This window comes from Sturnus vulgaris, chromosome Z (genome assembly GCF_052056855.1).
Source record: "Sturnus vulgaris isolate bStuVul1 chromosome Z, bStuVul1.hap1, whole genome shotgun sequence".
Lineage (NCBI taxonomy): Eukaryota > Metazoa > Chordata > Aves > Passeriformes > Sturnidae > Sturnus > Sturnus vulgaris.
The window spans coordinates 48,430,133-48,455,304 of record NC_142283.1 but is presented as its reverse complement, the minus strand read 5'-3'; the positions used below and the strand labels follow the sequence as shown (position 1 = coordinate 48,455,304).

Sequence of the window (25,172 nt, the reverse complement as noted above, 5' to 3'; positions counted from 1 at the left end):
TCAGGCACCCTTACGTGGAACTCATACAATTTAGACATAGATCACACATACACCAGTGTATTCATATGAAAAGTACATGGTATGCACATTTCTAGAGGCATGCACAGACAAGGGTAAGTTTAAAAATTTAATAGAGTACTGATACTTGGTGGGTGTGCTGCAGATAACTAATTTTGCAAATGTGATTCTGACTTCCACGTGCTTTATATTTAATGTATACCCAGTTACACATTTTCTTTATTGCTCCTGATGTTTTTATATTTTTAGGAAATAGCAAAGACAAAAATGGAATTTGAAAAAGATTCATATGCTACAGCATATCCAGAAACTTCTTGAAGCACAGGTGCTCAATTTATATCATCCTATAATGAATTATAACTTTCTGCTCTGATTAGCTAAGTGTTTTTAGGTTGTAATTAATACATTGTGTTTGTAATTATGGTGCCTTTGATGGTCTCAAACTGTATTGTGATGAGCAATGTGAAATCCTTGTCTTGTAGCATTTCCTTTATTTCTCTTCAAAACAGAGATACTGTATAAAACTGAAGAGATGTTAATCAAGAATTTGTGATAGCTAACTTAACAGCTAACTTAAGCTAACCTAACCAACCTAACCAATAAAACAATGCTGGAGGAAACAAGCAAAGATCTTGGCAAATGTGTTAATTGAATTATTGAAACACTGTATAATGCTTGCTAGAGTGAAAATTATCTGTTCTCTCATACCTCTTAGGAAAAAGAGACTTTTTTTATGTGCCTTTAAAGTTACTAGTTGTTATGGACACCTGAGGAGTTCATGGGTTTTTGTGACCTTTTACTGTGGACCTGTTTCCAGTCAATTCATGTTTTCCTCATAGCCAGACAGCTGTTTATTATCGTGTCTTCTCGCATTCTCTACAATATTTTCTACTGAGACCTCGAGCAGCTTGTTAGTGGGAAGTAAATATTGATTTGGCATCCTGTCAATGCAGAAAGAATGAAAAAATTTCCACCAGAGGCCCCTCAAACATTTTCCTATCGACATTTTCTGGGCAGAGAGGAAAGCTGCATAGAGGATGACAAGTCTGAGACTAGCAGAAATCCCTGAGGGGTCCATTGAGACTGCTGCTGTGACCTGTGTGATACTTTTTCTTCTCTTTCAAGTCCTTTTTTTTAATACACACAGAGTCTGCTGGGATGCTCCCCTCTTGTAAGTGATCAAGGGCAGTTTATTGGCAGGTGAGAGCCCAGCTTTTCTAGCCATAGTCAGCTTTTGTTTGGACATCACTGACAACATACACTGACTCTTAAAACTTTTCTATTGTATTTTTAGTTGTCTCTTTTATTTGAATGATGGGCAGCTGATGTCTGGAAAGAAATAAAACTTGATTTGTACATCCAGTGTTCCTTATGCATATTCACGAACATGGGTCCATTAGTGATGTAGTTAATATCAGTTAAGAATGTGAATGATTGAAAATATTTTGAAATCTATTTTAAAGGAACATTCACATCAGATTTATGTATTTTACCATCAACAACTTTAGTGTTGAGATTGTATCCCGTGACCAGATTTTTAAGAAATAACAGATTTTCCCTCTTTCATAATCAAAACTTACTGCTATGAAGACTGCTTAATTGGTGCAGCAGAGGAGGTAGAAATATCAGCATGCTTTTACTGGCTTTCTCAGGAAAACTGTCATTTTAATTAAACCTCAAAATACTACATGAAATGCAGCATTAAAAGCACAATAATTTATATTCACTTAGTTACCTTAATTTTAATAATTTTCAAATATATATATAAATTTCAAGATTTTGTTCATTTTATGGTCTCCAGAATATAGATCAGATTCATGGAACACAATGAAGACTTCTTGTTCTGTTTTTTGTTGTTATTTGGTAAATCACTAAAAAAACACTAAGCAGAATTTTGTCAGTTTTCTTCATCTGCTATAGACAGACAGCAAAAAGGAGGGGATGGAGAGTGAAGGAACTGTTGAATGAAACCAGGTATATTAAGACTGCAAATGTTATATAGGATAGAAGACCTCATTGTTCTTAGCCATGTACATTTGTGTACAAGTTACGAGTGATTTTCTGTGATTTTTGCTCCATCTTGTGGGGTTCCTCAGAAGAAACACTGAGGGTAGAAGTAATTTTTGGCAAGCAGACCATTTTTAGATTTACAGGAGGATTATCATGGTTTTGGGGAGCAGCCAACTCTGCTTTTCATTTCTGCCCATGCTAAGGCACATAGATGGGCACAGTTAAGATTTCTTCATCTGAATTTGTGAGAAGCTCATGGAACAGCTCTGTGCCCTTTAAAATGCTTTACTCATATCTTGCAGTTTGGTTGTGGTTTCTTTTAGTAAGCTTTGGCAGTATTTCTGATCAGCAAGCTAAAGCCCATGGTGAAAAGTAAGCTTTCTTCAGGGTTTTGCTCATAAAAGACTGCCTGCTAAGTGTTACGTGTTGGCAAACTGTGTTATCCATTTGCATTTTGAACAAAGATGCAGGATTGCCCTTTTCTGTTATTCTGAGTAAACCTTCAGTGGAAAGCTGCATCAGATGACTTAATATTGCAGTTTGATATAGTGTCTTTTTGTGCCATTGAGCCAGGACTTTGGAACATAATTGCCCAGCAGTATTGATTTAATTGCCTAGGTTTATTTGTGGACTCCTAATTATTGACTGGAGGTAAATTTAATGGAGAAACCTTTATGAACACTGGGAAACTGCTGCTATTGCTGTTATACATAATGAACTGCATCATATCACTTTAGATCATTCTTCAAGCTAATTTTATTCTACTGTGACAGTACGATAACATTTAAAATGTCATGGACATTTTATTGTTATTACTGACATACGCCATTTTACTGCTGCACTAGAATTTTGGGGGGGACTGTGTGAAGCACCAGTTGTTTTTTACTGTCATTTCATAGATTCCCTAAAGTGTAATGATAAAGGATACTACAACTCTGTTTTCACTTCATCTCTACCTTTATTTTCCATACTTTTATGACTTATAAAAGTCTCTTATCTGTCAGCTTTACAAGAATCTTAATATTTTAGTGATAAATACTCTTGCATTCCAGAATTCACAGATACCAGTCAGAGTTTGTGTCCTCATTTTATCAGCCACTATGTCAAGAAACTAGACCACTACTAAGAGGCTTATGATTTGAAAGAGACCTCTCTGAATAGCGATGTTAGTATGTAAATAAGAATCATATAACAGGAAAGTACAATCATATTATAAACTCAGCAGAGCTAGTAACAATCATTTGTCTAAATCTACATCTTGAATGGCCAAGAAGTGGTTTTTTTTTTCTGTTATCTCTCTGTATTTGTACAGTAACACTCTAGATTGTTCTCACTAAAGAATAAAAGAATAAAAATAAATAATCTCAATAACTGATTCTGGGACAAAAGGAAAAGGCTCTCTGGCCCATGAAGAGCCTGTATGTGGAGAGTTTTCACATGAGTGCACACAGATACTTGCTACCTGTGTGTGTGTAGAGGCGTCAGACTAATTACATATTACTGTTCGGGCTTGGGAGAAGTGTCACATTGTAGACATTTGAGCTTTTAGTGGTTTATATTATTTAGGGAGGAATAAGTATGATTATCTCAACATGTATGTGTACTTACATCTTGCAGGGCAAATTATGAGCTTTTACCCACTTTATCCCTCACACCTGAGTGTTTATAGTTTATTAATTAAGCCTGGCTCTTCATAGTAGCACTCTCTTCTTATAATCATAAAAACTCTCCCTAAAAACTAAAATGAAACAGCAATCTTTTCCAGCTTTCCCCCATCATAGGAAACCTATGGCTAAGCCAAGCCAATGACTTCTTCTCATGTAATTCAAACATAGTTTCTTACACTACCCTTGGCTTTCATTTACTGTGACTTATTGTAAGGAGCACCATGTAGGAAAAATCTGTTAATAATTTTGTGTGTGGTGAGTACAGCATGGCAGCCCAATCCAGATTACTGCTGGAAGTCTCCAAGAATTATTTTTTAATAAAATGCAAATAATCTGCTTAAGTTTTCCAAGCACTGAAGCAAATGACAGCATTGATTTAGCATGTCCCTGTGAGATCCGCAGCAGCACTTGCCTTTCCTCCGTCCTCATGCACTCCTTGGAATATGACATCTTGCACTAACAAAGCTGCCTAATAAATTCTTTCCTCTCGTGACTTCATTATGGGTATAAAAGTCATATTCCAATAGTGAAAACCTCCAGAAAGGCTCCCTTTCCTCTGTTCTGTGGGCACTCTGTGTAACACATCTCTAGAATAGGGTTTAAAGAGTATATTCATTAATCGTCAGAAAGGATATTCCCCAACCCCTTTTTAGGATTTGCACAGGCTTCTAAATGCGCATTTCTGTTGCTGTCATTTGGGAATGGACACTCACGGCCACAGTTGTTCCTTCCAAATTCTTGGCTTGTAACTTGCCTGCTTTGCTTTCATTAGTCTCTCTCCAGTCTGTGTGTGTCTTTGAACAGCTCACACCCAAAGTGTGTGTTCACCCATGTACAACCACCTGTGCACAATCACCACTGCTGCCACACCAGGTGTTTCAAGTACCTGCACCTTAGAAAGCAGCACCAGCACAGTCTGAACCTCATTCTGGGCACCATTAGCACTGATACCAAATCATGATTTTCTTCTCATTATGAGAATAAGAGCATAGTCCTGCACACTGACAATGCATTATGGTATAAATCTGTGTTTTATCTCCTGTGTACAAACTAAACTAACTTACATCACTCATCCTGAACTGAAAATAAAGGGAAATTGGCTTGGTCACTCAGGATAAAAGGCACACATATCTTTATATAATGATGTATATGCAGCCAAAGACAAAAAACTACAATAAAGTGAAGCATTTCTCTCTTTTTTAAAAATGTTGACTTTTATTCTTAGTGAAATTAGGATGTTTTAGTTATTGGTCTTAGTGGCTAGTTTTTGGGTTTGGTTTGGTTTTTTTGGGGGAGGGGGGGTTTGTGGGGGGGATTGTGGTTTTTTTTGTTTTTGTGGTTCATTTAATTCAATCTAGGGCAGCTCTGCAGGTGTTTGAGTAGTTTTTTGTTGGGAAAATGTATTACACTGATGATCCATATAGGAAGGTGTGAAATAGTTGTAACAAATAATTAGTAGATTCCAAAACCTAAATACTTTTACTTTTATGGTAATACATTTTAGAGTTTGTGAAGCAGACGTTGAAGTCATGCTACACTCTGCAAATGGAGATGCTGTGTCTCATTAGAACAAAAACATTGCCTTGCATTCAGTATAAGACTTTTCACTGGCAGATCGGTGTATATTTATGCACTTCTGCTGACAGAGACCCAGTCATGTGGTTTAAGGTCAATAAATATTACTAGTTTTTTTTTTTTTTTAAAGAGATCTCCAAAAAAACCAAACTTAGGGTCAGAATAAATAGGTAGAGAAGGAGAATTAACTGTCACTATTTCTGACTTTAGGAACACATTACCTTACATTTATCTGTAATATATCTGTCTGATAAGTTGTGTAAGAAAAATGACTTTCACTCATATAGCTTTCTATTATCAAAGAAGAAATTTGTAAATCTGGGAAGTCAAATAAATAACTAAAATTCTTTTAATGCAGATGTAGTTTGCACATTCAACACAGATGTTATGATATTATATGGATCAACTAAATACTATTTCTGTTAAAGCCTACCATAATGTACTGATTTGGGATCACCACAATTAATGTTAAGTGGGTTGTGGCACAGATAATTGTAAAAATCGGAAAGAAGTATCATTCTGTATTAAAATATCTAATGATCAGTGGTAAAAAGCTTTCACTCCTTAGGTGTGCACTTAGCACTCATTGAACTTCCAATGCCTTCTCCAAGCATATGGCATATTTTGAAGCTGGGATAAATGCTTTAGAGATGACTTCAATGGTTGTGAAGTTCTGGGGAGAAACATAAAGGGCAGTTTCCCAGGATAGTTACAGAGCCATCATTAAAAGTTAGTCTAACAAGCTTCTATTAAAGATTCACACTGTAGAGATCATCCAGTTCTGGGTGTCTGCAAGGAAAGAAAACCAGAGAGAAACATGCAGCACTTTCTCTGAAACCAACAAGTGTTGAAAGAATGACATAATGCTCCACTTTCAAATGCTCTTGATTTAAATGAATCACTTAAATGGCAATAGTTCTTGAAAGATCACTTTGCTGTGACATGGAAGCCGCAGAAAGTAGTGAGCAGCAAGTAAAATGTAGTTAGAATGATACGAGCCAGACATCAATAAGAAGCCATTCATCTCAGGCACAGCATTAAGGAGGTGAAATGTATCAGAAATGGATGTAGTCAAGTTAGGCAAGAAGAATTAGAGACTTTGAGGTAATGATACGGTGTTCTCATAAAATACATACCTAGAAAAAGAGGGAGAGAAGTTGGAGTGAACAGTGCTGGAGTCAGTGTTTTTAAAGCACAGTAGCAAGTAAGCGTCCCAGAATTTCAGATAAGATTATGTCTTATATTACACAGAATAGATTTATGCTCCGTGAATTTCAGCCCTCTATTCCCCAAAAAGTCATCAAAATAGCACACAGGAGAAAGCTGACAGGTGTAGATGTCTTCTGGAAATTTCTTATCACACACATAAGTTATTTATGACAGGTGCAGACATGTCTGGCCAGCAAGCACCAGCCCTTGAAAACTCCTTTCCGTGTAGAAAAAGGAAATAATACATACTGTCCTTTTTCTGTCACTACAAAGTGACTGTTGAGCAGCATGTAGGAGTGCCATTGTAGCTCTTCACAATACATGCCTTCTATTAACAAGATTTTCCTTTTTTAGATTTTTCTGACTTGTTAGCAATTATAAATATCAGTATATAGATTCATGTTTTCATATCAGTTCAAATGTTACATTTTGTATTTGATGTGCTTTGGTGTTTGGTGTGATTTGATGGCTGGGATTTTTATTTATTTCTTTTATTTATTTTTGTTTCATGTCTATCTAGGAAACAAGCACTACTCTATCTGGTGTAAGGACCATACAATTTTCTCTTTCAGATGGAATAGAGAAGTAAAATAAAGAAACTAGAGCAGTAATACTTGAAGTCTGGAACAAGACAGGAGTTCTAGATGGAAAGGTGTTTCTTTGAAGTAAAGTTTCGAAAAGCAGAAAATGATGATTGGCCAGCAGCTTGTTCCACCAGCTTCTATATTTTACCTTATTTATTTCTGGTGGCTTTATAATGTAAATTATCTCTCCTTCTGAATGAGTTGTTACTTTTGGCGTGGTACTGACCCCTCAGTCACCACTGGCCTCATCATGTGTTCAGTAAGCTGAGAGAGTTCTGTGAAGCTGGTAGAGACTTTTCAACAGAGAAGGAAAACTGTCCTGTTCTCCTCTGGCACAGCACCAGCCACTCTGGATCGAGCTGCCACCACCACTGTTCTGTGCCACCTCTAAAACACTTCCCAGCAAACAGTGCACTGATACGCCAAGACTTTGAAAGAAAACCCCTTTAAGCATTAAAGTGATGACTCTGAGAAATGTATCAAATCTCCTTTGAAGACATTGGTTGTGCAAATGCATCTTTTATATCAGAGAAGTTGAAAGAGGTTTAATTTTTTCCCTGTAGATATATCAATACAATTTTTTGGTATCATGTTTTAGAGAAGCAGACATTTGTGTCATATTCCAGTTAATGCATTTGGAGGTTTAAGATTTTACTTTACTTTGAGATTTTTTTGTTGTTTTGTTTGTTTGTTTTGTTTTGGGGTTTTGTAGTTGTTTATTTTGCAGAGTTTTTGTTGTTGTTGTTTTTAAATTATTTACAAGGTTTTGAGTGTGAGTCTAAGGCAATTTACTACAGCATTGAGAATTATACTGGTAGCTCTGTCTCGTCCTCCTGAGAGTAGTGAACTTACACTCATACACTACCATTTCTGCATGCCCTAGAGGTGACTGTAACCTTTTATTGATCAGCTGATTGAAGATAAATGACAGAGATGCTGGTACTGCAGTTTACATCATTAACATGGTCAGTAAAGCATGAATTGTTCAATAAGGAGTTTATCTTTTTTCATTTTACGCTGCTCTTTTATCATTTTTATGATAGGGAGCAAATTTTCAGACACTAACCAGGCAGATGAACTTTAAAGATCAGAAATATGTATGTGGTAGTTGTCAGAACTAAGTGAAATCTGATAGTTTAAAGATATTTAATAAATGTATTTCACATGAAGAAAATAAAGTTCAATGATCATTTTTCTTACTCTGTTTCTTTTTCAGTTTCCCTTTGCCTCATACTTAATGGATGCTGTACTGGAAAAATTAAATGGGAAGAAGAAATTGTTAGAAGAATACAGTTCCCTCATGAAGCACACTGTAGGATATTCCTAAGATTTATATTTGCAAAGTGTGACTAAAATGTGTGCTGTTTGTCTTTCCTCATGTCTTTCCTCTTCTCATAAAGAACCGTCAATATGCGTGTTCAATACATACACAGAAACCATGAACTAATTAATTGTTGAACAAGAGGAATTAATTAAATTCCTTATTAGAAAGCAGTGTGGTATTTGATTCCTGAAGAGAAAAATTGCTGCAAATCAATGCAAAGCTCAAAATTGTTTTCCTTTAAATGCATTGGCAGTGAACACATAAACAGGCTTTGTACAGAGAGGATGTCTTTGTTATGACTAATACACATTTCTACTATTTTGAAAGAACAAAAAGCAGCCAAGTAACACCTGATTTTACTAGTCAGAGCAGTAGAAGTAGGATTTACAAAGGAACTGGGAATATCACTGGGATTTTGAATACCTAATTTTTAGGCATTTTTTAGCTTCTTCATAAAGCCCAACTTTATGATACATGCTACATAAAAATATACGCTTTTATGTTAGAAAAAAATGAATGATTGTAGAATAAAAGTATCCTGTGTGGAGTAATACAGGAAAAGTTGTATTGTCTTCTGAGCATACTGGAGCATAATGTGTGCAATGTATTTTAAAAATTCAATAAATTTTTTTCTATTATGTTTTTTTTCACTAGTAGATCCGATTCTTTCTCAGCTAACAAGTAGCTGCAAGCTCTCACTTGCCTTGGGAAAGTAGTGTAGAGTTTTAGTCAGGTATTTCCACCTAAATTTCCCTGGCAGTACTAACAAATAATTGCTGTTTCCTCACGTTTTTGATCTTAGAGTTGAATTCCTCTGGACCAACTCACCTGACAAAAAACCAAGATGCTAGTTTCTGACTTCATGTGTAAGTAATTTTTAACTCTTACATATGTCTCATTTATGGATATAAAGTTGTTTTACAACAGATCTCATTATCCATATTGGGTGGGGAATCAGAATAAAAAATCTATTTGGACTAAGTTCATTTAAATGAAGCATGAACCACAGGTTTTCTGCTTGTCCGTCCAGTGCTTTTCCTAGGATGTAATTATGTATCTTCTAATTTATGGAGTTTACTGTTTGATGTCTCTAACAAAAGGAAGACATCTCTAAAGTTTTACTCAATTGCATCTGGTGAACACAGGGACTTGAGAGAATTTTTATTGGAATTAGAGAAAATCATGCAAACATATTCCACTTGCACTTGTAAATTAAGACTGGGAACTAGCCCTGTATAAAAAACTGCCATGTCTTTAGAAATGGTTGACCACCACCTTTTTCAATGTAAGAAATAAGGGCCATCACATGAAATTGTGTGGTGATAAAGTAAGCAAAAGGATGCCACTCACATGCAAATGAAACCGAGCTGTCAGAACAGTTTGCCTCAGGTTTTACAGAAGCTAAAAATTTTCATGGACTTCAATGCCAATAAAATAATGACAACAAAAATTAAGGAAGATAAATCCATCAAGATATGTAGAAACCATGTTCTTATGTTGTTCAGTAATTCCAGCAAGATACATTTGAACATGATTTCAACAAAGCCTCTAATACAGCTTAGGGAAAAGAGCTTCAGGAGGCCAAAGATCTCTGAAAATTATCCTCATTGTCTTTATTTCCACATTGCCAAACACGTGCTGGTGCAAGTCTGATCTTGGTGCTGATCTTTAACACTTGAGGTTTTGTCATAGTGAAGATGCAGGGAACATCAGCTGATTTGCATAGAAAATACATCTCAAAAAGAGGGAATTTTACTCTTTGTCTCATAACAAACATCTTGCTTTATTGTCCCTGCAAATTTCTGTATCTCCTGGGCAACTGGTACAAAGAGATATCTTTTCGTGGTGCAAGAGTAAACAAGAACACTGCATAACGAAATTATTATCTACTTCATCGGAAAAGAGAGAGCAAAATGAAATCCTTAGACCCAGCTGGAGACAGATTTTTGCACAAATGCTCCTGAAAGTATAACAGTGCTGTCTCTCTGAAAACTTTGCTGGTAAGTTTGCCAAGTATCTTTGAAGACCTTTCTTAATCTTTTAAAAGTCTTTGAATGATAGTTTCACTCAAAATTTAATTTATTCTCTAGTTTGATATAAAAAACAAAAATGGAAATACCAGTCAACATTTTTCTGAGATAAAAAGTCATGTAGTTTGAGGGATATTTGTAAGGACAAAAAAGGATGACACTTCAAATAAAACAAATTTTTGCCTTTTGCTGACACAAATGTTGAGTTCTCTCTGTGATGAATATACTTGTTTTTACTACTTTTTTGACATTTCCTGCACCAGCAGAGCAGGAGATGGTCTCTGAAAAGATTCTTATGACTGTAAAAATAGTAAAGGTAATTATTTTTGTTATGTTTTATGAATATTTTAAAAATCCCCTTACACTAGAACCAAGCTCATTACACTGAGTGAAGAACTGATTCTGATTTGAGGAAAAGCATTAGATCAGCACTTTCAAGATGATGTTGCTAACAAAGCTAAACATTAAATATATTAAAGGCAGTGCTCTTTTGAACTAATTAAGCCTATGGACATCCAGAAAATCCACTTAATCTGTTTTTGTTTTAAGGAGTTTTCTCTCCCGGTGCTGCCTGATACAGCCTCTAGATGGCAAACTTTCCCAAAAAATGGGCTCGGTGCTCTGATCCCTGCAGGATCTGCGCTACTTTGTCAGGCAGGCTTGTCCCTCTGGCAGGAGCAGCTGACATCTGCTGTGCCTGTGACATTAGTGGGCTGTTTACAGTCATTAATACAGCGACACAAGAGTGAGGCCCTGAAATACTGCAGGTGTTATATTCATACATACATACACACATACATATGTATAAAATTATATGCGTATATATATGTATACAAAAACACGTGTGTGTGTGTGTGTGTGTGTGTGTGTGTGTGTGTGTGTGTGTGTGTGAGCGTGTTTATGCACGCGTTCATTAAATATGAAATATGCACAGTTGTAAGGTATTTCAAAGTTGTTTAAATGTTTAGTCTTTTCAAAAGTCTCATCATGAACTTGTAGGTCCACAGGAGGGTGTGAGAGGCTGAAATGTTGATGTTTAAACCTCAAACAATTGGGTGTTTTGCTGTCGATGTTCAAGGAAACAAGCCGTGTGCAGGGGGTGTGAGCACCAGAGGATGACCGTGACAAATTAACCCTTGCTTAGCAAGAAGCTGGGGTTTGAGCTAGATAAGGGAAGAGGCTGATAGCAGATCCTGTGAGGTGGGATAATGCTTTTAATTCTAGTAGGGTCATCCCTTACACGACTGGCTCAGTTGTAAAACTCCTCTCCCACCTCCCCCCAGGAAAAGCTACTGAGACATTCACATTATTCATCCCTTTTGATGGAGTGTAGTTTACTCGATTATGCTGAAGTGAGAGAACGTGTCATAAACCCCCAAAATGCCCCCAGAGTAATTTCTGAGGTCTTCTACCAGAGGAATGGGCATGATCCACGGTTTTACAACATGATTCAGTGTTGCATCAGACAGTGTAAAAGTCCCTACCCCTGAGGAAGTACCTGGGTGTTCCACCTGAACTTGAGAGTATATTAACCCACTGAACTTTGTGTTTCGTGGTTTTCCCCTACCCCAGATTGATAAAGACTGTGACCATCATTTCAACTAATGGACATCAAAATTGCAACAATGAAGTCTCATTGATGGAGCCACAGGTGGTGATCTTTTTTTCTACCATTATCCTTTCTTTTTCTTTCTCTCTTTGCTCTCCAAACTTTTTCTCAAAATATATTGTAAGCCAGACTAAAAAATTCCAGTCAATGCCTTAGTAAGTGCTTTGTGTCTGGATAGGATGAAGTTGGCTAATTTTAAGTTTGCTAAGTTCAAGTTTGTGAAGAACCTTACTTACTTTGTTGGTGTTCTAAAATTTGCCGCATTGCCCAGAGTGAATTAAACAATGTTCCTCTAAACTTGCCAAGGGGAGTGAGGCATAACCGAGAGCTGCAAAGACAATCTGTGGGCTGGAGCACCTCTCCTGTGAAGAAGGACTGAGAGAACCACTGGAGTGGTTCAGTGTGAAGAAGAGGAGGCTCTGGGAAAACCTCAGAGCAGCCTTCCAGTACCTAAAGGGGCCAACAAGAGGTCTGGAGAGAAAGGGTATGTTGTAGTAGTAGGACCAGCGGGAATGGCTTTAAGTTGAAGAATGTGTTTAGGTTAGATGTTAGGATTCCCCGTCTCTGGAATTGTTCAAGGCAAGGGTGGATGGGGCTTTGAGCCACCTGTGGAAGGTGTCCCTGCCCATGGGAGGAGGTTGGAATGGTGATCTTTAAGGTCCCTTCCAACCCAAACCATTCTAGTCAAAGTATCTGGCACTTCTCAGTATGTTCCTGTAGTGCCATCTGTTTAACCCACACAAATCCTAATTTACCTTGATAGGAATAAAGGTCTTCCTAAATGTAGATCTCTTATATAAATGTGATCCATTTTCTTCTGTACTGTAGATTCTCTGTTAGAGAAGGCACTCTGTGTGTCTCCCCATGTGCCCCTGGACTTCCTCATTGAATGGGTTGCAATTTTCAAGGCCAGGTATTCTAAATAAGACTGAAGTGTAAGTGTAAGACCTAATAGGAGGAGTTCAGGGAAAGATTTAAAACATCTCAAAGTATTCATGTAATAGCTCTTTTTTTTTTTTTTTTTTTTGTAGTCTTGACAGGAAGAAACTTGTTTGAAGCGTTATGTTTTCTCTGTAGTGTCTATGTTCTCATACATAGACTAAGGATCTATTCTTGAGGTTTCCTGATTTGTGATTTGAGAATTCCCAATGGGTAACTATTTGAAATGTCTTGTAGCATAATAAATGATTGAGAGAGATGGGAACAGTCCTTGACTTCTGCTATAATCACAGATTTAGAAATTAATTAATTTGTGTTGCTGGCTATGTTAAGTTTTTGGTGTTTATCTTTAGGATTGCAGACAGGCTATGGAACCAGGGAGGGCTGAATTTTAATTCTGTTGTACCTTCAGCTAGGTTAGTTCTCTTTCCTGTTTCTCTTCTACAACAGAGTTAATATCTACACTCTACAATACAATATCCATAATACGCTACAAGATAAATATCAGAATAAGGAAAACAAAAGATAATTTCCACAGTTTTGTGCCATTGTACACAGTTTGTGCAGCACCATTGGATGGCTTCATGTGATTTAAAATTGATATGCAACTGGTATTTGAAGGAATATGACTTCAAATGTGTCCAGAGCCAGATAAGCAAAGTGTCCAGCTCTTTGAGGATATTGACTCAGTATCTTGGTTTTTAGGTCAAAATAACAACCTTTCTGAGATAAGTGGATAAGTATTCACATCTCTCTCAGCTATACATAAGTCCAGCATTCTGTGACAGTTACTTTTACAGCATGTTTCACAGGTTGTGGAAATTTAAGGCCCCCATCTCTGTGAAAGAATAAGATTATCAGATTAAGAGCCTATTTGGAAATCTCTATCAGATGGTATAAAGGAGAGGTTCAAGTTACTCTGACCTATTGAACCTCTTACAGAACACAGATTTGACATTTTTTTTGGTATAGGAAAACTCCCTTGTTAAAGGAAGTGCACAACAATATTGTAATTTCACAAATCCAAGATTTTCAGGGATGACAGATTTCCTTCATGATTGTTTGTTGTGGAGGAAAACAGAACTTTTAGCATAAAAAACTTCAAATTGCATTTAAAAACACTACTCAACCTGGGCTGAAGAAATTATGTGATAGAGAACCCAGCAGAGTAACTCTATGATCAAAAATTCTCACAGCTCAGGATTTCCCATTGAAATTTTCAGTTTCAAAGCCTGGTATTTATTAGTGTCAGAAAAAGAATCCCTCTGTGCTGGTAATGAAGCCTGTGAGCTAGACAGAACTTCTGTAAGTCATGGTGTGCATGTGGGGACGAAGGGCATGAGTGGACCTCAAGCCTTACAATGCATCTTTGATTATCTTTGCACATTGCTCTTTCTGCAGAAAAACTTTTTAAAATATGAGTCAAGTGACGACCTTAGTAGGTGGTGATAATTATTGAAAAATAGTGCTATTTCCTTATTCTCTTTGTTCGTTCTTTAGTTATACATGCACAGACTACATTTACTCTCTTAGCTACAACTTTGCATTAGGAACCCATGTTGAACTGGTTTTTTTTGAGGGATTAACCTTTATTCTATAAGGAATTTTTCTTCTGTTGATAACCACACATCAGAAATAACTGTAGCCAACAGGAGCTCTAACTATAGCTTATCCATGTGAAAAATCAAGGTTTGAAGGTGTCAGTTGAAAATGTAATTATTTTTGCACTAAAAATAATGATTTTTTTTTTGTGAATGCAAATAGGACAATAATATTGACCTTCTAGAAAATCTTGGGTGAATGGTTAATTGAATGCTTATTTATGTAACTCATTATCTCTATTAAATTTAATTTGAGATATTAATGTAAGGAAGCTTCTGATTCTGAACTTGTATTTCAAATTAGAATTTATACCTTTTGAAGAAAAATAATACATGAAAAATAAAAAATAAAATCTGTTGTTGTACTAGCAGAACATCATAACATCAGAAATTTACTGATTTGGGGAGTGCAATTTTGTGTTCTCCACAATTTTGTGTTCTGCCTACCCTTGAACATCTGGCTCAAGATAGGAATTTTTTTGGTTACTTTCTCTGTTTTCACGCATGTTTTCCCAGGTCTAAGCAGCCTGTGAGGCTACTACTGGCACAAACATGCCATGATCTAGCTCTGGAGAATTGTGGTGTTTAGAGCAGGACAGTCTGATGTTCTGACACAGACAGTGTGTGAGCTGGGGCTCACCCCTTGGCCCCCTGGGCCCTGGAATGTGCTTTCTCGGGGAGCACAGTCTCCTCCAGATCCTGCATCCAGGAGCTGTGAGAGCAGGCTGCTGACAGCCACGCACGGAGTGACAGCCTCCAGTCATCAGGCGACTGAAGTGATGGCTCATGTTCAGCATCAGCCCAGGAAAGCCGAACAGGAGACAGGACTGGAGACAAGAATTCCTGGAGTATAGCTCAGCCCGGGCTAAGGCACTTTTTCTTGCTTTTCCTGCAGAGCAGATTTCACTTCTCACCAGCCCATCAGGCTCTCTTGTGCTGCTTCTCTCTTAGCTCTGCTTTGATTCCTTGCTCTTTCTTGGCTCCTGCTCTGCTTCCAATCTCTGACTTTCCAAGCCTTCACAGTTATGATTACATGGCTGAGAAGTTAATGAATATTTGTAGGTCATTATTGGGGCTATTGTTGCATTCATTTATCATTTCAGAAGTAATCTATATTTGATAAGAATGTCTGTGAATTTTTAGTCTGAACCAGAGCTCACAAAAAAAATCTAGTACTTCAGTTCAACACTGAACATTGTGATCTTTAAAGATGGAAAAATGAAATGCCATGGTCCTTTCCTCATAAAAGAGATTCCATGGTGTGTCAGTTCAAAGGGAAAATAAACAGTGATAATTCTTTAGATATTTTGTCAATAAAATTCCCTGCTTTTGAAGAAGTTTTTAGTGGGGCTTCCTATGGAGGAAAGTGGCCACAGAGTAAGTTCTCAGCCTTCTAATATGGAGACAGCCATTCCCTCCAGATAATACAGACTTCTCCAAACAATGAATGAACAGGGAGCACATTGTTTGCAACTGGTCTGAGCTGCCACTAAGAGAAATAGGAATCCAATGAACTTCTGTTTTTTCAGGACACAATGCTTCTCAGCTCTCTGTGATCCTTTTCTATATTTAGCACTTGCAATTCTGTAATGGAATTTAAAAACTAATGTTACTGTAAGATTTTAAATTACTATGTATTGGACACATATGCTATAAGCTGGGAGAAGTAAATCAGGAACTGAAGTATTAAAGCATCAGATTGCTTTTTTTAGGTAAATGACCTCATGTCTAACACTGGATGGCTCTGAAGTACAAGCTATGGAGCCAAGTAGGGTACAGTAAGTGGCTAAGTTCCATTACAAAGCTTCATTCTGCATGGAACTAACTGGATAAGGGGGTTTCATGGTATTAACCTCTCCCAGAATAGTATCTCTTTAAGGTGCTATGCAAAGAGGATTTGTAAGTCGTCTGTGAGGTCTGATTCGGAATTTATCCTGGCATTATGACGGAAACTCAGCAGGCACTTGATATAATTTAAAAATTTATGTTGAGACTTCAAGGCAGAGTGCAAACTCTATCCTGACACAATGTTTCTGTCTGGTTGCATGCGAAGCTGTCTTATTGACTGACGTATGCAGTTTGCTGAGAGTTGAATATAGGCCTTCTATTTAAGAGGCATATTTCTATGTTCATTAATATGAAGGATTTGCAGTGGTGCAACCCAGATGAGGATGTGAACTGAGATGATGAATGTGCTGAATTTTAAGCACACCAGAAGTCCTCTGGATATTAAATATCCTCTTGCATCAAAGCTGACCGTGTGAGAAAAATGAAGAATGATGCTGCAATGCAAGCATCAGATGACTGTCAAGGTCTCCTTCCTGCCTTCTCATATCTGTGTCTACTGTGTATTCCATGGAAGAAAAGTCTCAAAACATTCCATTTTGGGGTGATTTTGAAGAAATCCTCTAGCCTGAATTTTAAGTTTTGCGTTTTTCTTAGAATTTCTGTGTCTTGAGAAGCCTTGTGTTTAGCAGAGCAATAAAAGGACAGGATCTCTCCTATTTTGTACATGTGAAAGACTTTGTCAAGTCCCTTGTCGTTGGCTATGACACAGAGGCCATCTGCAGGAGTTGGGCTAATTCCTTCATGTAGAAAAAAAAAATCACAATATTTCTGATGTTGCAAGGAATACACACATGTTCCTTGTTTCATTGCTCTTTTTGAAATCATAATGATTAATTTTTAGTCTTGTCCTTAACTGTGTGCTGTTAGCTTTGATCCTTGTATTACCTTGGAATATGATCCTATATTTTATCAGAGATGCATAAGTATCAGAGAGTGGCCAGTTCATACAAAATAATAATTTTCTCAAACAGTAAGCATAGCCCAGCAATAATATTAAGATTATAATTTTTATAGCCATCATTACCTGGATGAGATCTCCTAGCTTCCTGTTTATGCAAAGTTTATTTTTCACCAACTTTTCAGTGACCCCCAAAACACCTTCTTAGTTATGACTTCAAACTGGAGAATGTTCTGTGCTGGTAGCATAAGCAAATCCAAGCCCAATTTTGGCACCTTTGCCCACAAATTACTGAGATCAGTTAGTTTTTATCTTGTGTGATGGAGACTGGCACATGGCAGCAGCATCTGGAACCTTAGGCTAGGAATTAATATGTAAACTCACTGATGAAAGCCAACACACAGATGTAAAGTAGTAGAAGATCTAGGGGTATTTATTTCTTACATCTAAAAACTGAAATTTGGTGATAGGACTACCGTGTCCATGCAAAGGTGTGGAATGAGTCAGTCACAGGCCAAGACAGACACAACAGAGCTGTGTTTTCCAGTGCTGCACCACACTGATCACAGACCATAATAAGATTGACAGCTTGTAGAATGACTTCTTCTTTCCAATGGCACCCACAAAGCTACATTTTCCTACATTTTAATTCTCCTGTTGTTGCAGTCTCCTGTGCTGGCAGGTGTACATTGGATACCTAACCTAGAAAACTAGAGATTGTTTCGAATCTATGATCAAAGAATAGAAGTTTGTGCAGATGCTATGATAAGGATAGGAAAACTGTCCAACAAGGAGATAAACTTAGAAGCACTTTTTAGTAGTTAAGAGTCTGTCTCTTACAAACAGTTCCAAGAAAAAATCACACTGATATAGAATACGGCTTTTAAATATATTTATTTATACAATTCATAAAGTGAGATGCAAATATGTCATAACATAATTTTTAGATTATTCAGTAATAAATTCTAACATCAATGACTCATTCTTTCACTTCCTATTCCTGAAAACTCTTATGAAGTTTTTTTGACAGGGACTAGTAATGACTATCCATTTTTAAGCTCTGTTCTTCTGAAACCTGCCGACTGAAAAAACAATAGTGACTCATTCTTGTGGTTCTTTGCTGCACAATATTTTTTGATAGTGTGTGAAATGCCACATATATAAAACAAAATAAATATGCCCCTCATTATGGTCTGTAGTTAGAAGTCATAAACCTCCTGAAACACTGCTAAAAATACAGTGACTTTCCTGTGAGGGAATGAAAAATGTCTCACCTTTTCGTCAGCTGCTGATGTCCCTAAGTAAACAATTACTAGGTCTAAAAGGAAGTGTAGATGGATAAAAAAGCAAGCCTTCCTTCTTGTGAAATATCCAATGGCATTTACTTTACAGGGGTTACACAGAAGTCTATCAAACTAGGGAGAAGAAAATAAATCAATTGTAACATGTCTATAGATTGTCCCACAAAATAATCCTGATCGATGCTCATGAAATTTTCAGTATAGTTCAACTCTGAGAAGCCTTAAATTGTTTCTGACATTGCAGTGGTTTATATATCATTTTTATTGGCTTAATGAAATATACATGTGTACATTCTTCCTTGCCTGCCCTTGACTCTTCCTAATGAGCTCATCTTTTTGTAGCTTTCATTTGCCATAACAACCACCTTAAAGTAAAAGGAACAGCATAAATAATTTGATAACTACTGGGAACTAAGCTTGATATTAAGAGGTATTCTAGGTATTTTATATATTCTAGGCTTCATACAGTCGCCCATTCAAGCTATCTGTCCTAACTCTGCTGATGAAAATATTGGATTTCATTGACAAAAAATTTCTTAGATAAAATTATTTGGCCATAATTATGCTGATGACCTTATTGTTTACTGCTTACTAGTATTTATATTAAAAGTTTATAACCCACTGTAAACCCAAGAAAACAATCAGCAAGAAGAGGCAGTTGTTAATGAAGAATAGTACTAAGCTTTAGGTGTTAATTTCTAATCAAACTCAAGTCACAGGATAAATGACTGTGTTCATTTTGAATATGGTATAATGCTGAGATCTTTAAATTCAGGGAACCAAAAGCAGCAGTGCATACCTTGCTGGCTTTTCAACCCACAAATGATGTTCATATACACCACGATTTGATAACAGAGATACCAGAACGGGAAAGTGCAAATAATATAATTAATTTATTTAAATTCTGATAGTATTGCTACATCAAGATAAACTCATCACTCTATTTTATTTGGTTTCTTTACCGTACTTTCTGTTTTGCTGTGACACTGTTTATGCCTCCCGTGTCTGATGCACAAGTGCCACAATTGTACAGCCTTTTCCATTGACAGAACTCACATGAGCACATACATGTACACTGAACATGCTTTGCTGATGTTTGTAAAGTTAGGAATTTTATTTCTTGATTGATTATCTTGGCTAGTAAGAAGTGAGAGAGAAAGAGGGAGCAAGAGGAAGTTGAGGTATTTCATCTTCCCAAGTCATTGCTAAATGTGATGGGGCCCTACTTTCCTGGGGATGGCTGAATACCTGCCTACCTGGGAAGTGGTGAATGAATTATTTGTTTTGATTTGTTTGTGTGCACAGCTTTTGCTTTACCTATTGAACTGGTTTTGTCTCAAGCCATGAGTTTCCTCACTTTTATTCTTCCAATTCTCTCCCTCATCCCCCCAGGGTGGTAGTGAATGAGCAGCAGCTTGGGACTCAGCTGCCCACCAGGGTTAAACTCGGCACCTGTCTTCTACAGATACTGTTTTTTTTTCAGATTGGATGCTCAGTTACAGAGTGCTGTGAACTTTTGTGTACCTTCATTACAGACTCAGACTTCCTGTCCCTGACAGTGTCTTATTGTTCTGTCAGAAATTCATTGTGTTCGCCCCACCTCACCTGATCCGTGACGTCTCTGAACTTCTTGTCCCAGAATCTGCTCCTGATCTGCTCTCTCAATAGGTGTTCAAAATCATAAGACCGTTTCTTTTTTAATGAGGTTAGCCACATGCTCTTTTTTGCTCTTTCCTTAAAATAAAACATTTTCTTACATTTCATTTTCTGTATGGAGTGTTATTCTACCTGGTTTCATAGAATTCAGTTACCATTGCACAACAACAAAAAGGCATTTAATTTATCATGTGCTTCAAAACCAAATATCATCCCTTATTCTGCTTGCAAAGTGATGTTTTGTTTAACATTTTTCCAACACCCATGTCTACAGACCCAACGTCTGTACTCATCTGTACAGATTTTAAACTATATTTTTGGGCTTTTAGCTGCTCCATCTTTCCTGTTAAGGTTTCTTTCCTCTGTAAGTGATGACCAGGCAGCATGGTTTTACAATCTCCCTAAACCTACAGAATAACTGCCTACCATTAAAGGTAATGATCTCTCCATTACTTCCCTGCTTTGGCTGCACATCCTGCTACTATCTATGGCCTGGAGCTAGCAGCTATCTAGATATATGAAAAATCAACCTTTTTCCTTTTCTTTGGCTCTTTTTCAGCTGTTCAGTAAGTTTCCTGATCCAGACTGTTGTACTGATGCAGAAATCCAGCCTGTCATTAGAGTGCCAGGGATGTACAAGAGTTCACACCCTTACTGTAAACATCACAACACAAAGAAGGAGTGTGCCTTGAGGTTAGCTAATGATGTTGGAACTGCTCTTAACTCAGTCAGCTGTTTTAATCTGAAATCTGAGCACAGGACACTGCTGCACAATTCGTAAATATACAGGGAGTAGAAATTAAGGAAAACTATTCTTCATATAATTTTTAAAAAAGGCAAACGAAATGTTTTCTTTCTCTATTTCCAGCTGAAAAGCAAAGTCTCTTATCCACACTAATAATTAGTTCATAGCGAGTTTGAAGTTGGCAAAGGATTTTTCTCATGCGCTCAGTTTTCTCTCTGGAAGCTTCATGCAGATTATGGCCTAATCTGCACTAATCAAAGAGTAGACTGCTTTGAGAACTATCCTATAGTTCTATCTTCCCTTTGGAAATGACTCACAGAGATAATATACTATTTCTTATATTTAAGGAAATCTTTTGCAGTATTCAAAGTCTCTCACTAATCTTTCTCTCATCCAAAATAAGGCAGTATGTGAGTTTCCATCTGAAGCCTCTGCATACATTGGCTTTTTTATTTAGAATAAAAAAAAAAAGTTGGTAACCATGTCTGATAGAAGAACATACATCAAAATTTTACTCATGGGATGAGTGAGACCAGATACTACAGTAATCCACTTCTTTTAGATGATAATGTGTTTGGTGTCAGTAATGCCACTGGTTTATCTCCCAAGGAACCCATAAACACAGGCCATTATTTTTAAGAATGATGACTTGGACATTCATTTTTCTAGTTTCCTTTCTATCTCCCATCAGAAAGAATGGTATCATCCCAGGTGCAGGTAACTTCTTATTGCATCCTTGTGACTGAAGGAAAAGAAATGGAAAGATCAAAGATGGCATACATATGAAGTAAAATCTAACATGTAAATTGGAGAGCAAAACAGCTGTCAAGAGGAATCAACACAAAAGTGTAACAATGCACCAAAATGATAAAATATGCGGGGAAAGAACGATTATGAAAGAACAAAGCAAAAAAGACAGTAAGAAAATAGTTCAGTGAATGAGGATCAGGAGGAAATACACAAGGGAAAACCGATTTCATGGTTGTGAATTTGTCAGTGACTGCTTTGAAAATGTATGTGAAAGGCAGTTCCTTGAATGATTAATACAAGTTGGGTGTCTGATATGATGCACATTTTTAGCTTCTTTCTACAGTGGCATAATTGAAACAATCTAAACATGAGATAAAAATAATATTAAAAATAATGTAGTAGAAAGATCACACAGAATATGAATTGGAAATATTTGGATTTTGAGCTCTTTGTAAGTACTCCATGGAATAACAATTCTGCTTGGTCTTGTCCCATAGGGTATGAATAACTTCTGAATGTTGAGATTTTGGAAGCGATCTAAAATAAGGGTTTGTTAATATCTAATATTATATAATGCAAAATTTTTAGTCTAATAGTCTTTGAGTACAAATCACGATATACAGTTTCAGTACTTAATTTCTCTATAGCAGTTATTCTATACTGTTTTTTGCTTCCTAAACATGTCTACTAATTGTGATGATATGAGAGTTTAATGCACTGAGGTTTTTTTAATGTTAATGCTAATCCACTGACCTTAAGCAGCTTGAACTGAAGATATTTATAGTTTGGCACTGTATGAAGTCTTGAATCTTGAATGGGAAAGCAGTAAGTGCTTCCTTCAATTGTTCGTTTCTGACTATCAGCTTAGACTCTTGGCATTCCATCAACATCTAGGAGCAGGTGGCCTGTTTTGTCTTGTATTCACTAATGCTGCTGAAGTATTTAAAATTACATTAGTGAGAATGGTCTGATGACAGAACTGTGCTACATGACCTGTGATCCAGGGTCAGTTTCCAATTTCCAAGCATTATGACAGAGACATGTGCAGAGCAGTTCCACTTTGAGCATTTCTGAAGACCCTAGGGGGCTCTGAAAGACCAAACAACAGATGGAAAGGAGCATTTAAGCACTTCTCTTTATAGCAGGCCTAAGGCAAGTCTTATTCTTTTCCACTGTTCTCCTTCAAAATAAAATAAAGAATAATTTTTTAATACTTGGAGGAATTTATTGCAGAATCTGCCGCCTTTTTTTTGCTTTTTTGCTTTTTATTTTTGTTTTTGTTTGTTTGTTTGTTTTTTGTTTTGTTTTGTTTTTGTTTTTTTGATTTTTACATTTAACTTCATGAAGCCAAATGAAATTTTGGGAGATAAAATTAATTCTGTACAATTTCTATCTCCTCTGCAACAGGTCTGACTTTCTCACCATTACTTAATTTCAGTTTGAAAAAAAAACTGTGCACAAAAATAGGGATTCTTAAAATGGATCTTTCCTTTAATATGAGTGTTTAAGAAGTAGAGACCAAGAAGTAGTAGAAGGAGAGTTCAGGGCAGAATGTCAGTAATACATTTTAATTAATGTGCTGAGCAAGGACTGCACCCCTGAAAGTTTAAAATCATCTTTTAGAAGGTCCTTCAAATCTGCAGGAAAGGATATTCCTCTATATTGGATGTCCAGACTGGCATACTTGGAAAAAGAAGCCTTCTGCAGAAAGTTACGGACACTTTAAACATACCAAAAAACTGCCTGATTTTACCAATGTTATCCTTTGTTCTAACAACCTACCCATAAAATATGGTCCGTGTGCATTTCAACAAAATATTCTAGGTACTTAATTAAATACAGTTTACTTTTGCTGTTTACTTACACGTCTTATGGAAGTCTCATTGGGACTTCAGCAACGCCTGCCTCTATTTGTTTAACTGGGAGTGGAGATACCTCTCATGTTAACCAGATCTCTCTTTCCTTCTATTACCTTCCTCAGTCACACATAATATTTCCTTCAGAAAATATTTTCAAAATAGTTTTCAGCAAAATTATTCTTTAAAAATGCCGATTGCTTATGCCAGCATATTTTATTGATTCTGAGGTATTGTTCTGGCAGTTTAGCAAAGCCTCAGTGTAAATTACTGCTACACTTAAAAGACAAATTGACTGATTGCAGCGAATGTGGCATTACTGGCAAAGAGGCTATGTTGCAAACACAACAAACCCTCAAATGATCTTTCTTTCATGAGAAAAAGATATGATTAGAAAGCGATTCTTGCTTTAAAAGGTTATCATTAATTTTTAAGTTATTGTCTTATTTCAAGATTTTTTCTTCTAGAAGGCAACCTTCAAGCCTTGCCTCTCTAAACTTGCTATTCAATAAAAAATAAAGGTCACTTTTATGTTTAAAAACATCAAACAAGTGACTTTTTCAACAAGCAGCTGCAGTCTTCTAATGGCAAATTATGAAGAGTATCTGAAATAGATACTGAAAAAAAAGAAAGAAATATTAATGAAAAAGGGGGAGGAAATTTCAGATTACATGGATTCCCCAAATATTACAAAATAGGCAACTAAAATTAAAATGCTTCTGCCTCTATTTCTATAATTAATAATCTTCAGTCTATAATCTATAATCTTCAGTCTCTCTTTTTCCCCACCATGATTATGTGGTTTCCAGGCTATTTTTGTAATTAATTAAATAATCTCTTTACAGCAGTTTGCAGACTCTCTAGGGAGACAATAGCATTGGGAAAATCCTGTGGACTTATCAGGTAAGCTGCGAATTCTGTGTCTTGAAAACCTAACATTATCTTCTATGTCAGTGTCAATGATTGGTTATATAACCTTCAGTTACTAAGAAGTGGAAATATCTGTCTATATCTCTCCCATTGTAACAATCTATCTTCTGCATATCTTTTGTATTTTTAATACAATAAACAAATGTACTTCCCTCCCTCTACCCATGCAGTCTTCTCTTCTATTCTGTCCCAAACAATATTATAATTAGCAAAATGCCTAATTTTAGGCATTTAATTACTGAAGAGTCTACATCTAAGGTGACAATCTAGTTATCTTTTAGAGACTATAGACAGAATGGAAGGCAGTCCTGTCATCTGAAAACAGACAGATGAGTCAGCTGACTTCTGCTTTAGAAGTAGATCTATCTCTTTGCTAATTAATAGAGAGATACAGAGATAACTTAGATGTCCCCTCAGTGACTTTGCAGATGACACCAAGCTGAACGATGCAGTAATACTTTAGAGGGAAGAGATGCCCGTCAGATGCACAGTCAGAGGTTTGAGAGGTGAGCCCACGTGAGCCTCATGAAGTTCAACAAGGACAAGTGTAAGAAACTGCATCTGTTTTGGGGCAAATCCAAACACGAATTAAGACTGGGAAATTAGTGGATTGAGAGAAGCC

At 36.6% G+C, this 25,172-nt stretch overlaps 1 protein-coding gene and 1 long non-coding RNA gene across 2 annotated transcripts in view; both read left to right on the top strand.

Moving 5' to 3' along the window:
* The window catches only part of CNTLN (centlein), a 168,238-nt gene extending 159,256 nt beyond the window's left edge, over positions 1-8,982 (top strand). Inside the window, 3 exon segments of the mRNA XM_088157014.1 lie at positions 268-302; positions 304-343; positions 8,280-8,982. Coding sequence (XP_088013140.1) covers positions 268-302; positions 304-343; positions 8,280-8,390 — 186 coding nt within the window. The 3' untranslated portion in view covers positions 8,391-8,982.
* A 207-nt stretch (positions 8,983-9,189) lies between these two features.
* LOC148219834 (uncharacterized) lies at positions 9,190-24,655 on the top strand. Its single transcript, XR_015799267.1, has 4 exons — positions 9,190-9,253; positions 10,218-10,387; positions 11,990-12,068; positions 24,466-24,655. It is a non-coding gene; the product is annotated as an uncharacterized LOC148219834 (long non-coding RNA).
* The last annotated feature ends 517 nt before the right edge of the window (positions 24,656-25,172 follow it).